Raw genomic sequence first — 14722 nt, 5'->3', positions numbered from 1 at the left:
GGAAGGATAGATGTGGAGAACAGAGTCTTGCTTTTCCAACTAAAAACAAAAAGGAAACTAGGAACTAGATGAGCAATGTCTCCTCCAGTCTACTAGAGCACTCTATGGGTACTTGCTTCCCCCTGCATCAAAAGGAGAGAAAGGAGTGGCAGGGGACCAGGACACTAGCATTAGTAGGCTGCTCTGGTGACATTCAGCTCCATTCCCTTTCTGCTGGTGGTAGTAAGCATCTATTCTAGCAACTGCAGCAGCTTGGTGGGGGAGGAAGGAGCCACCCATGCATCACCTCTTCTTAAAGCCATATTTTCTGCGTTCATAAAATAGGTCCCCTAATTGACAATCTTTGGGCAATCTTTTGGAAGGGCAGAAGCTCTATCCTTCTTCTGAATGGTGCACTTTTTACAATAGTAGGCATCAGAGACTCCAGGACCTCCATAGATCACACACCGGCCCAGGTAAGGTCTGTGGTTACACTCATCACATATGTGAACCAGGATGCAGGGACGCACATAGGAATCACAGATCACACATTTGCCATCACATTTTTCACACAGTCTTCCAGTACCAACACCAGCCTGCTTGCATAAAATCTGTATTACATTTAGCTATACTCTTTTCCAAGCCAGCAGCTGGTGAGTTCTTAATATTTTAGTATTGTTAAATCTATTTTTCATAAGGAATGTTACTATGATAGTTTTAAAATGTAAAAATTATATAGTTTTTCAAAAATTGAATTTGCATTATATGTATTTTTTATTATTAAATCTCATAATAGTCTTAAGTACAGAAAAAGGCCATGGTAATTATCACAATTTGGCCATCAGAACTAAGTGATACAATGACTAAAATTAATTGAGACTGCATATTTAGAAGATAAATCAATTAATTTATCCTAATTTAGTCAAGTATGACCCAAGACCTTTAGTCTATATTTTTCATGTAATAAAACAAACATCTTTTCTAATATTTCCCAGGGCAAAAATCAGAGAATGTGAGTAATTTAAAACCTTCTACTTAACCTAAACTTGCGGAGAATTCCTAGACGAATCTGTTTTGTCCTCACACTGTAGACAACTGGGTTCAGCACTGGGGGTAGAAGCAGGTAGATGTCAGCCATGAGGATGTGGACTATGGGAGAGAGATGTTTCCCAAAGCGATGAACCATTGACACCCCAATTACTGGTACAAAGAAAATGAGTACCACACAGACATGGGAAACACAGGTATTCAGAGCTTTTAGTCGCTCTTCACGGGATGCAATACTCAACACTGCATTCAGAATAAGAACGTAAGAAATAAGTATAAAGACTGAATCCACACCTAGTGTAGCAATAACTACACATAGTCCATAGACGCTGTTGATCCTGGCATCAGAGCAGGACAGCCTCAGAACATCTTGGTGTAAGCAGAAGGCATGGGAGAGGGCATTGACCCGGCAATAGTGATAGCGTCTCAGTAGCAAAGGTGTAGGCAGAACAACTCCCATGCTCCGTAGCAAGCAGGCCATACCAATCTTGCCAATCACACTGTTGGTGAGGATGGTAGAATAGTGCAGTGGACGGCAGATTGCTATGAAGCGGTCAAAGGCCATAGCCAGAAGCACTGAGGACTCAAGAAATGTGAATGTGTGGATGAAGAACAACTGAGCCTAGCAAGCACTAGCCTGTATTTCTCGGACATCCAACCACAGCACAGTCAGCATTGTGGGAAGTGTAGACATAGACATACCTAGGTCAGTCAGTGCCAAGATGGAAAGGAAGTAGTACATGGGCTGATGTAGTGAGGACTCTACCCAAATAACAGAGAGAATGGTTACATTACCAATGAAGGCTACTAAATAAGCAAGACAGAAAGGTATTGAGAGCCAAGAATGAACATACTCCAGTCCTGGAAAACCCTTCAGGATAAATATGGGCTCTGTAACATCACTGCTATTCCAGGCAAGCATGGTGAGCCTCAAGTGGCTTGACGGGTTCTTCTTTATTGCTTAGTCAAATTTGTACCAGAACAAACAACACAACCAGGGCAAAAATATACATTCCCTCTATGTTCACCTTGGAAGAAAGAAGAATTTGACAGTGTTTATTATATAAGAAATATTTTCTCAAATTATGGAATATCAAGAGTGTGTGCCCAATAGATATAGTCATCTATGACAAATAACTTGACAGATCTTCATCAGAAACACCAGAAAAATACACAACATAGAAAAATACAGAAAGTTTTACTCTAAAATATAATGATAGAAGTAAAGAAAAATCAGAGTAAAAGCACAGGATTTTCACAAACTTCCTCAGAAATGCTCTGGAGTCAACTGGCAATTGCTGTTAGCCTACAACCATGAAACAGAACTTACCCCGTGACTTCAGCACATGTCTTCAAAGATCTTTATTCCACATCATAGCTTAACACATAAGTCCTTCTGATGTAGCTTTCTGTTTGTTCTCTGACAAAAAAAAATATAAAAGCAACATATTTAACACCATTGTTTATCATGCCTTAAAATATTAAATGAGAGAATGCCAGTTTGCTGTTATTCATTTCTGGGAAAGAAAGGACAAGAGAGAGAGAAAGAGAAAGAGGCAGAGAGACAGAGAGACAGAGAGACAGAGAGTCTACAAGATCAAGCCTAGAACATTGCATGTGCTAAGCAAACAGTGGATGAGCTACACTTTCCAGCACGTATGATATTTTTGATTCACTGTTTCCCCTTTCAGAAGACTGTTTATAACTTTTAAAAGAGTAGTCAATGTAAATATTAAGTGCTGTATTTGCACTTACTGGGAACACAGAGGAAGCTCAGAGATGCATCAACAGCTCAGGGTCTGCCTTATTTCTCCTTATAGACGCTGCCTCTCACTTAGGTAAATCAGCCCTGACCTAAAGGAAAAACTGCTCCAATTGAAACCTTAGCATTCTATAATGTGACTCCAACTGTTCAACAGTGATGCTGTATTATCCTGGTTGTGTTTTGTTTAAACATTATCTGACTATATCTCATTAAAGGTTCATCTTTGTTTTTAATTTTCCCTCTAATCTACCATGTGATAACAAAAGACTTAGGCTACCTGTACTTCCAAAGAAAATTTAAGTTACAGTCTACCCATCTCTCACATGATGAAAATTTCCCATTTTTCCTCATCCTCCGTGGTAGACTGAGTCCTGAGTAAGAAAAGCGTGTTTTCACTGGGCCTGTGGGCTTTACTAATACAATCTTCTCTCCTGCTAAGCAGAGCATTTACTTTCCTTAGCCACAAAGAAAATTATTCTTATTGAAGTCTCTGACATCATTTTCTCACTCAGAACGTTTTCTGTATTTCATTTACCAATTGAGTTTATGAAAACAATCTAGACATTAGCATCAACATATGTATCACATACAACAATTGTACAAAAATGCTCATATACACAGGCAAACATGTACACACACAGAGCTAGTGTTTTAGACACAATGGAAAACGTTTTCTTATTCCATGCCAGGACATTATTCTAGAGACTGCCATATCCAGGGATCCATCCCATAATCAGCCTCCAAAATATTGACACCATTGCATACACTAGCAAGATTGTACTGATAGGACTCTGATATAGCTGTCTCTAGTGAGACTACGCCGGGGCCTAACAAACACATAAGTGGATGCTCACAGTCAGCTATTGGATGGATCACAGGGCTCCCAATGGAGGAGCTAGAGAAAGTACCCAAGGAGCTAAAGAGATCTGCAACCCTATAGGTGCAACAACATCATGAACTAACCAGTACCCCGGAGCTCTTGACTCTAGCTGCATATGTATCAAAAGATGGCCTAGTCAGCCAACACTGGAAAGAGAGGCCCATTGGACTTGCAAACTTTATATGCCCCAGTACAGGGGAATGCCAGGGCCAAAAAGTGGGAGTGGGTGGGTAGGGGGGTGGGGGGGGAGGGTATGGGGGACTTTTGGGATAGCATTGGAAATGTAAATGAGGAAAATACCTAATTAAAAAAAATTTCCTTACTTTAAAAAAATTTTTTCAACCTAATTACAGATCATATTTTCTTCAATTTTCAGCTATTTCTTTAAATAACATGGGTTATGATTTTGTAATTGGCTTGCTCCTGTTCTGAATCTCCTTTTTGCTGATTTTAATGTTTGGAAATTTTTAGTTACAGGGTTGTTCACATACTGAACCAAAGAATATAACAAACATTAATACCCTTCTCTATACTTTAAAATTTTTATGGTTCATGTATTTAAAGCATGCAGCACATTCATATTTTATGTATGTAGATATAAATTATCATTATATACAAGAAAATTATCCTATCACTTTCAGATAACATTTTTTGGATGTATATATGTGTGGTAAGAGCATCTAAGATCTATTCACCAACTAAATTTGTTTAAATCAGTACATTATTTATTAAAGTTCTTAGGCTATTAGATTTCTATTATTATGCAATTTTCATCCTTTGGCCCATTTCTTCCCATTTCATATCCTTGGCTATCAGTGTTAGCTGGCATTGTACTCTGTATAGTTTTGATTTATCGTTCATCCATCTCTCAGTATACTATTTGCCATGCTTTTCACTAGCCTTGATCTCTCTATTGTTGTCCTTTCTAGGCTCGTTTTAATCTATTTTTCAAGTCACTGATTTGGTTGATTTGGGGGGGTTGAGTATAATTAAATTACACTGAGACTGAGAAATGATTGAAAAACACTGGTAGTAATGACCATTGTTAATGATAGAGGCAAAGAGAAAACACTCGTGTCACACAGTAACCTCATTATAATTAAGAGAAAACTACTGAGGACAAGATGCAGTCTTCCCACCATCATAACTGTGGTCCTCAAAAACACTTGTCAAATGGCAATTTTGTTGATATTGCCAAAAAAAATTAGAAATTTAAAAAAAAGAGTGGGACACGATGATGTGTTTCTCATTTCAAAACTGACACCACTTGCCTCAATTACATACAAATGCTTTATAATAAATTTTGTTTCTGGAAGTATATTTTAACACATAAAATGCTAAAACCCTCCCACCATTTATGTGTAATTGAAAAAACTTACCTGAGATTTATGCATAAGACAATTGAATCATCAGGAAATTTTCGTAAGCCGCCAATAGCCCATTTCACAGATGACTAATAATTGTGCTGTTTCTTTCTGATCAAACTTTACTACTGTAGTGAGTCATACTCTCTTTTTAGTATATTTATTTCTGTTTCTTCCTCTTTGATTCTTTTCATTTACTTTTTGAATGTCCCATTTGTCTCACTTTCCTAATGCTATTTCTATTTCTCTCTCTCTCTTATTTTTTTATCTAAACCTATGTCTTTTCAGCATGTGATTCTGTTTTTCTATTTATTCTTTGCCTTTGTCTCTGCATTTTTCCTTGTATTTCTGTTTCAGATCTTGGTACCTTTGGTTTTAACCCTCACCTGAGATGAGTTAAGTCTGCACTGATTGCAGATGCTCTTTGATTCTGGAAGTCTTAGGGCTTCAGATATTTATTCCTCTGCATCTATAAATATTCCTCATCTCTCCTGGGGTAGAACACAGGGGATTGTTTTTAAAATCTGCTAGATATTCAGAAGGGAACTGATGCACACAGTATTTGACCCTCAGTTAGAGAACAGAACTGCAGTCCTCAGAATGGATCCCTACTGCCATCTATGGTTCCCATGCCTTTCTTCATATGCAGTAGTTTGTTTGTTTTTTATATTTTTCAAATAAGCTCAATAAGGTAAGTTCATTAACAGTTTATTTTTTAATTTTTAAATAGAATTTTTAAATATTTATTTTATGTAAAATATAATTATAGAATTTTCCTCCTCCAACTTCTCTCTCCAGCCCTTCCCATGCTCCCCCAATTCTTCCTCAAAAATTGACCTCTTTTTCTTTAATTATTACTGATATACATATACATATACATGTGTGTATATATATATATATATATATATATACAGTCATAAAATGTTCTTTTATTCATACACATAAAATACAGACACAAACAAATATATAAATGCATACTTTTGAGTTCATTTAGTATAGCTTGTATGTGTATTTTTTATATATTTTTAGGTATGACCATTTAGTGTCAGCTAAATAATTAGGGGGCTCACCTGAGAGAAAGTCTCTTTCTCTCTAGTCAGTGTCATTACTTGTCATGCTTCATCTAGGAATGAGGTCTTGTGCTATTTCCCATTAACATGGGCATGTCAATTGGTGTTGGTCACTGTTCAGGTCTTCTTCTTTGGGTAGACATATTGTTGAGATTTCACAATGAAGCTTTCCACCATATCTAGAAGATATAATCCTGCAGAATTCCTGGTTCTCCAGTTATGATAAAGAACAAAAATGCACACAACAAAATAAATGCAGCAGGTTATGTCTATATATACTGTACATACACATCCACTGTGTGTGGCAGGAAGTGAGGGTTTCACTGTCTATGTGTGTACCAAATATAATCAAAGAAAAATCTATCAACTTGAGAGTGCTAAGGGCATAAGAATGTTTCAAAAGGGGATACCTGGGAAAGGCTGAAGTGAGAAAAAGGAACTAATTCTATTTCAGTTAAGAATGTTAATTTTTTTTTAAGTAACCAACCTAGAGAAGGCCAGTGCTAGGCCCCTTGCTGAGCATGTGTTAAGGGGACAAAGGCTCATGTTCACCTTCATGATGCTTAGATCAGATCATGGCCTCTCAGCACATTGTTGGTTTGCTTACATTCTCATCCCAAATCGTTATGGCTCCATAAGTCCCAGAAATACCTTATGATTCATACCAAGATTTAAAGTGTATAATTTTATTAAGAATATATGTGAATATGGAGAAATGTCAGATATAGATTGGATATTTCAATACAAGACCAGGGACTTTGATGTACTAAATTATTCCATTTTTCTAAGTAATTTTAAATGTTTATGCATAGAAATTGCATGCCCTAGACGAGATTCATCCTTAAGTATTTTACATTAATTTTTAATAAGATAAATTATTTTTTCTAATACCTTAATAAATAAGTGTAAAAATAAAGATAGTATATAATAGCTTTTTTTCTGGAAGAAACCCTGTATTGAGGTGCTTTGGGATAGAACTTGGTATATCACCTACATTTATTTCCCTGTCACATAGTCTTGAGTCAATTCTCCAGGGGAGATTCTAGAAAACAAGTCCTACCAAAAACTTTGATGAGGGCTTCTCTTGTCTACATTGAACCTCTAAACCCAAGTTCATGCACCTTTTCTGCAGGAAAAGCAAATTCAATGACCTGTAAATGGCCATTAATAATCCCTAGGGTTTTTCTTCAGCTCCTGACTATGATGAGGGATGGTAATATTGGCACCAAAGATCTCTGCAGCATGGAATGTGACTTCATTATAACTGAATGACTTCAGTTTGTCAGTTCTATTTCCTTCTTACTTACATAGCTTGTTCACTTCAAAGAACACACCCAATCAGCTGTACTCTAATGGTCACTCTGCTGTTCAATACAAAAGGAGTCAAATTAGGGATGAGAGTATCATTATCAAGGTAACAGTAAAAACACTTTTCAAGTCAAAACAATAAAATATATTAATTTATTTGATATGTAAGATAGTTCCACAAACAGAAAATACAATTTATAAAGTATTTTTAAAAGGAAGGCAAGATAGCTATTAAGAATGAGTACAACCATATGCACAAGAATTTCATAAATTCATTCTTTTTAATAGCTGATTAGTACTCCATTGTGTAAATGTACCACATTTTCTGTATCCATTCTTCTGTTGAGAGACATCTGGGCTCTTTCCAGCTCTGGCTATTATAAATAAGGCTGCTATGAACATGGTGGAGCATGTGTCTTTCTTACCAGTTGGAACATCTTCTGGATATATGACCGGGAGAGGTATTGCTGTATCTTCCGGTAGTACTCTGTCCAACTTTCTGAGGAACCGCCAGACTGATTTCCAGAGTGGTTATACAAGCTTGCAATCTCACCAGCAATGGAGGATATCATCCTGAGTGAGGTAACCCAATAACAAAAGAAGTAATTTGATATGCACTTACTGATAAGTGGATATTAGCCCAGAAACTTAGAATACTCAAGATACAATTTGCAAAACACAAGAAAATCAAGAAGGAAGACCAACATGTGGATACTTCATTCCTCCTAGAATAGGGAACAAAATACCCATAGAAGGAGTTACAGAGACAAAGTTTGGAGCTGAGACGAAAGGATGGACCATCCAGAAACCACCCCACCCAGGGATCCATCCCATAGTCAGCCACCAAACGCAGACACTATTGCATATGCCAGCAAGATTTTGCTGAAAGAACCCTGATATAGCTGTCTCTTATGAGGCTATGCCAGTGCCTGGCAAATACAGAACTGGATGCTTACAGTCATCTATTGGATGGAACACAGGGTCCCCAATGAAGGGGCTAAAGAAAGTACCCAAGGAGCTGAAGGGATCTGCAACCCTATAGGTGGAACAACAATATGAACTAACCAGTACTCTCCAGAGCTGTGTCTCTAGCTGCATATGTGGCAGAAGATGGCCTAGTCGACCATCATTGGGAAGAGAGGCCCCTTGGTATTGCAAACTTTATATGCCCCAGTACAGGGGAACACTAAGGCCAAGAAGTGGGAGTGGGTGGGTAGGGGAGCAGGGTGGGGGAGGGTATAAGGGACTTACTTTCAGGATAGCATTTGAAATGTAAATGAAGAAAACATCTAATTAAAATTGAAAAAAAAAAAAAAAAGAATGAGGACATCCTAAGTTTTGCAGGCAAATGGGATGAGAAAATATCATCCTAAGTGAGGTAACTCAGACCCAAAAGGGCATGAATGGTATGTAGTCACTAATAAGTGGATATTTACATAAAAACACAGAATCCCAAACTACAATCCACAGAACTCAAGAAGATTAACAAGCAGAAGTTCCCAAGTGAGGATGCTTCAATTCCACTTGGGAGGGAGAAGAAAGCATTCACGAGGGTATGTGGGGGGGAACAGAAGAAGGGAGGGGAATGGATGGGAAAGGAGGGGGTGGAAGGGGAACATGATCAGGTACTGGGGGGGGGAGAGAATCCTTGAGGGCCAGCAGAATGAATGTTAACAGGCAACCTCGGGAGATGGGAAGTTGGGGGAACCCTCCAGAATGTACCAGAGACCTCGGGAGGTGAGAGACTCTCAGAACTCAAAGGGAGGGGCAATAGATGAAATGCCCAACATTGGGAAAAACTTGCAGAGTCCACCTCCAGTAGAAACACAGGGCATCAAGTGGAGGGGTGGGGATACCATCCCATAGTCAAAAACTCACTCAGAATTGTTCCTGTCTAAAAGAACTGCAGGGACAAAAATGGAAAAGAGATTGAAGAAAAGGAGACCCAGGGACCACCCCAAATTTGGGATCCATCTCTCAAGGAAAGGCTCCAAGGCCTCCTATTACTGATGCTATGGTTTACTTACAGACAGGAGTCTAGCATGGCTGCCCTCAGAGAGGCCCAATAAGCAGCTGACTGAGACAGATGCATATACTTACACCCAACTGACCAATAGACTGAAGTCAGGGACTCCTGTGGCTGAACAGGGAAAGGCTGGAGGAAGTTGAGGAGTAGGGTGACCTCATAGGAACCCGGACCCCTGAGAGATCTCAGACACTGAGCACCAACCAAGCAACATGCACTAGCTGGTACAAAGCTGGGACACATATACAACAGAGGACTGACTGGTCTGGACTCAGTGAAAGAAGATGCACCTAACCCTTGAAAGACTTGAGACCCCAGGGAGTGGGGAGGTCTGGTGGGGATACAGGGATGGGGTGCAGTGGGGTGCAGACATCCTCTTGGAGAAAGGGGAGAGGTAAAAAGGGATGAGGAACTGTTAGAGGGGACCAGGAGAGGAGATAATGACTGGACTGTAAAAACAGATTAAATATAATAATAATAATAATAATAATAATAATAATAATAATAATAATAATAAAGAAATACCACAATGTAGTTTAAAAAAAAAAAAGAAGGCAAGAAAGAAAGCTCAATGATTTAAGGACAGTTATTTAGCAGAGGACCAGAGTTTGCTTAACAGCATAAGCAAGATCACAACCAACAGTAGTTTCAGCTCCTGATAATTTAACTCCATTTTCTGGCCTCAGTAGACACATGTATGGATACATTGGATACATGCATGCATTCATGCACATCAGGACACAGCCAAATGAATGCACATAGCTAAAATAAAATTTAAAAAGCACTCCTACAAACATATAAAATAAAATTGGAAAGTGATGTAAGTAGATTGCCCTTCCAAAGGGGGGGGGGGGCAGCGTTTATTATTTTATAGAGACAGTTACATTAATCAGGAAGGAGAAAAAGTAAATTATCTCAACTATAGTCAACAAACTCAAAAAACAAAACTATCTGGCAAAAGATGGTGTGGCCAGTTCTCCAAAAGGATATAAAAGTACAAGAAAAAAAATTAATTTATTTTGTTAGATGAGCAGGAGTGAGTTTATAGACATTTAAGCATAAACATCCAAATCTTCTGCACACTGGGAATTGAGCTGAACCGCTCTTCAGTGTGCTTTCACCTGCATGAGAGACCAATGGGCATTTCAGTCCCTCTGAGTATAGCGTAGTGCGTCATCATCCCTAGGGCCTTTAATCTACTAAAATGGCTTCAGAGGGGGAAGACATAGAATCAACCTTTCAGAATGTGGTGAACAGTCAATCTGGGGTAGCATTATTCTGATTCATCTCTGTTTAGTCTTGAGGTACAGACCAGGTAAGACACATCTTGTTAAGTGCCTGAAAACCCATGGGTTCCCTCTATAGACAACCATCAGTTAGTAACACTATGGGAAGCACCTTACCTTTATTCAGCTATGTTTTTTGCCATTTAATACTCATTTCCAAGTAAGCTATTGGAGAACATGAAAAACAAAACCCTTATAATACATAGCTGACCCCATTAAGCATCATCCCACTATTAGTATAACAAACACAATAAATGATCTCATCTTTAACTTCAACTTAATGCTGAACGTCATGCTAACTCTACTCTTTGAAAACCTTCAAGGTCTCTTACTGTAATCATTTTTCTTGCATTTCTACAAACTAGAGAATTGAATTTTGAAAGCTCTTCTAAACTACAGATAGACCTAGAAAACCTTCTATGCAACATTCTAGCTTTCTTGGTTTTTTTGTTTTGTTTTGTTTTGGTTTTGGTTTTGGTTTGGTTTTTCGAGACAGTGTTTCTCTGTTTAGCCCTGGCTGTCCTGAAACTCACTCTGTAGACCAGGGTGGCCTCGAACTCAGAAATCCACCTGCCTCTGCCTCCCAAGTGCTGGGATTAAAGGTGTGTGCCACCACGCCCGGCGCATTCTAGCTTTCTTTAGCTTCTCTGAAAGTCATTCTTTTTATAGCAAAACAAAAGATTCTTTCTGGAAATGTAAAGAACATTCTAGTGAGATCCATATTTTTTCACTGTGCTAAACACTGGGTTGTTTGTCATTTATAATGAGCAGAAGTCAAAAAATGAATGAAAATGTTCTTACTCTATTTTTCTAAATTGATTCTTAAACATGTAGTTTTATTGTATTAAGAGAGCTGACATAAACTGAAAGCTACTAGTTGGGCTTGGTGTAGAATGATTTAAACCCAAACCTTTAACAGCATTAAAAGGTTTCAAGGTTAAAAATTAAAAGATCTTGTCAGTCATAACATGCCCCCAAAGAATATCAATATCTAACTAAGCTTAGTATTAACTTTGAGAGTAGAGCTTTCTAAAGAACAACTGAAAGGAAATTTAAAAGACACAAAATCTCTTTTTCTGCAGGAAAGACTGGCAGACTGAGTGGCAAAGTAGCTGAAGGAGTGACGCCTGAGCTGATCTGTACATGAGCCCAGCAGGAGAGGACTCTAAGCAGCAAAAGCCCTACATCCCATTTAATATTTCATTTACCTCCACAAAATAAACATTAAACACTCTTTGAGGGCTCTATCCTGGAGAAAATAAACAAATCAAAATAACAACCAATAACAAAACAAAACTTCTAACGACTCTGTTTAGGCATGTGGACCAAAGAAGCAGATAACATCTCCTGCCTGATCATTTTGCACTGTCTTTTTCAGCTTTCCATAAAACATTTCTCGTTTTTTCTGGTCAGCATTAGAAGTACATCTTGGGAGTTGGAGTATACCAGCCAGGACAAACAATTCTTTATTAGCAACTAAGATACTTAACAGATCTGGTAAGGTAGACAAATATCATTAGTCACAACTAATATTGCTCCTATGTAATTTATTTGAAGAAACAATAATTTCTCATTGTGCAGGTACATTAAAATAGCACGTTGTCCCATAAACAAATTCAAGTAAAAAAAAATAAAAATAAGTTATAAGTAGTGTGAAAGTATACTAATAATTGAATGGAAAATAATGAAGTTATTAGTAAATGTAAGCAGGAATTCATAGTGATTTAAAATAATTCACATTTAGAAGAAAAAAATTGTGAAAGTGATTAATAATTCTGATGCATTAGAAACCAAACACAAATTTTTAAAAAATTAAATATGACAGACAAGTAGTATATACATATACATATATAAAACAGTGAAAGAAAACAGGGAGGAGGGCATACAGGAAGCTGAAGAGGGAGGAAAAGGAAGAGGAATATGTTGCTAACTATATTATAATGCCAAAAATTTAAAAATGAATTTTAAAATGAAACAAAAATTCAACATGAATGAATGGGAAGTTACATTAAAAGCATGTACTGTAATGTTTCAATGAAACTATTTTATACAATTAATCTGCACTAATAAGTAGTATTTAAAAAGAATATACATATATACACATATACATACACATATACATATGAAGCTATCTAACAGGGTTAAATCTAAATATCTAAGAAAATTCAACTAAATAGATATTTCAAAAGAGAGTATTTAATGTGATAATGATTGACAATATCAAAAGTAGTATAACAAATGACTGTTCAGTTAAAAATGTTTAACATAAAAATGAGTTGTACATCTTCAACTAAGTACTGTATATAAAAGTGCAGAATATCCATTTTATGGAGACTATGCTAATCCAGGGTACTAGCAAATAATAACAACAGGAAAGAAAGACAAAGAGACAGTGAATCAACTGAGACCTGCCTATTGGATGATCACTTTTAAAAACTGAATGTGTTTAGAGAAAACAGCAAGCACAGGCTCACTCATGAATCTGTCTCACAAAGTAATGTTAAAGAGATCAGAATAGAGAGAAGTAATGAGCTCCAACCAGAGTGCTCCTTCCTATGAGTAGTAATCATTAAGATTTAGATATTAATTGGTTATACTATGCTTTGATATACATACTGACATGTACTACATATTTGTTTATTGATATGGTTACTTCTGATATGTTTTACCCCATGTTAGGTGCATTTCTAAGAACAATTTCTATCTCTCTTGGTTTGTGAGCATCTTAAAGATTTCAACAGGACAAAGTCAGGCGTTTAAGCCATTTTACTCTCAGTACCATAACACACCTCTTTGGAGCCATCCATCTTGATTCCATGCATACTGGTATGTCCATTTTCAACCTCTCAGTTACTGAAGTTTCTACGTTCCATTTGGTTGGGTTCCCAGGGATGGAATCTGCCCACATTTGGATCTTCATCCCCATATGTCTCCTGTACACTGTTGCCATCCTGGGAAACTGCACTATCCTCTTTTTCATAAAATCGGAGCCTTCTCTGCATGAACCCATGTACTATTTCCTCTCCATGTTGGCTCTCTCTGACCTGGGACTGTCCATTTCCTCTCTTCCTACCATGCTTAAGGTTTTCCTGTTCAATTCTCCAGACATTTCTCCTAACGAGTGTTTTGCCCAGGAGTTTTTTATTCATGAATTCTCAGCTATGGAGTCATCTGTGCTTCTCATTATGTCCTTTGATCGCTATATTGCCATCTGTAACCCTCTGAGATACACTTCCATCCTTACCAGTGCCAGGGTCCTTCAAATCGGGCTTGCTTTTTCTCTCAAGAATGTGCTGTTGATCCTGCCTTTCCCTGTAACTCTAGTGCGTCTAAGATACTGCAAGAAGAATCTCTTGTCACATTCCTATTGCCTTCACCAGGATGTCATGAAACTGGCCTGCTCAGACAACAAGTTCAATGTCATCTATGGCTTATTTGTGGCTCTCACAGGCATCCTTGACATAACCTTCATTTTCATGTCATATGCACTCATCCTGAGAGCAGTGCTGGGCATTGCATCCCAAAGGGAAAGACTCAAGGTCCTCAGTACTTGTGTCTCTCACATCTGTGCTGTGCTCATTTTCTATGTCCCTGTCATCTCCCTTGCTGTCATCTATCGCCTTGCGAGTCGTAGTTCCCCCATATCTAAGATTCTCATGGCTGACATTTTCTTGCTTGTGCCTCCTGTAATGAATCCTATCATATACTGTGTGAAGAGCCAACAGATAAGAAATGTGATTCTAGAGAAACTGTGTCAGAAACAAAGCTGATAATTTGTTCAAGCTCAAGAAAATCTAATCTGTGATGTCAGAAAATCGCACAGAATGAATCAGTTAAGGGCTCATGCTGTATGTTAACTTCTCACATCACCCCTCTATATATTTACCAGTTCAAAGAATCAGCTTTGCACATTTCTTGATTTAATATATAATATTGAGATATTAATGTAAACATCAAATATATCCCTGCTTTTACCAAGTTGGCAATATCTGTCTTG

At 37.7% G+C, this 14722-nt stretch overlaps 1 protein-coding gene and 1 pseudogene across 1 annotated transcript; one reads left to right on the top strand and one right to left on the bottom strand.

Moving 5' to 3' along the window:
- Olfr587-ps1 (olfactory receptor 587, pseudogene 1) lies at nt 1001-1948 on the bottom strand (annotated as a pseudogene).
- Olfr586 (olfactory receptor 586) lies at nt 13542-14495 on the top strand. Its single transcript, NM_147111.1, has one exon. The coding sequence runs from the start codon at nt 13542-13544 to the stop codon at nt 14493-14495; it is 954 nt and encodes a 317-aa protein (NP_667322.1).
- Nucleotides 14496-14722: the final 227 nt, after the last annotated feature.

The sequence above is a fragment of the Mus musculus genome, chromosome 7 (assembly GCF_000001635.26).
Source record: "Mus musculus strain C57BL/6J chromosome 7, GRCm38.p6 C57BL/6J".
NCBI lineage: Eukaryota > Metazoa > Chordata > Mammalia > Rodentia > Muridae > Mus > Mus musculus.
The sequence above is the reverse complement of the archived record's forward strand: the minus strand, read 5'-3'. Positions and strand labels throughout refer to the sequence as shown.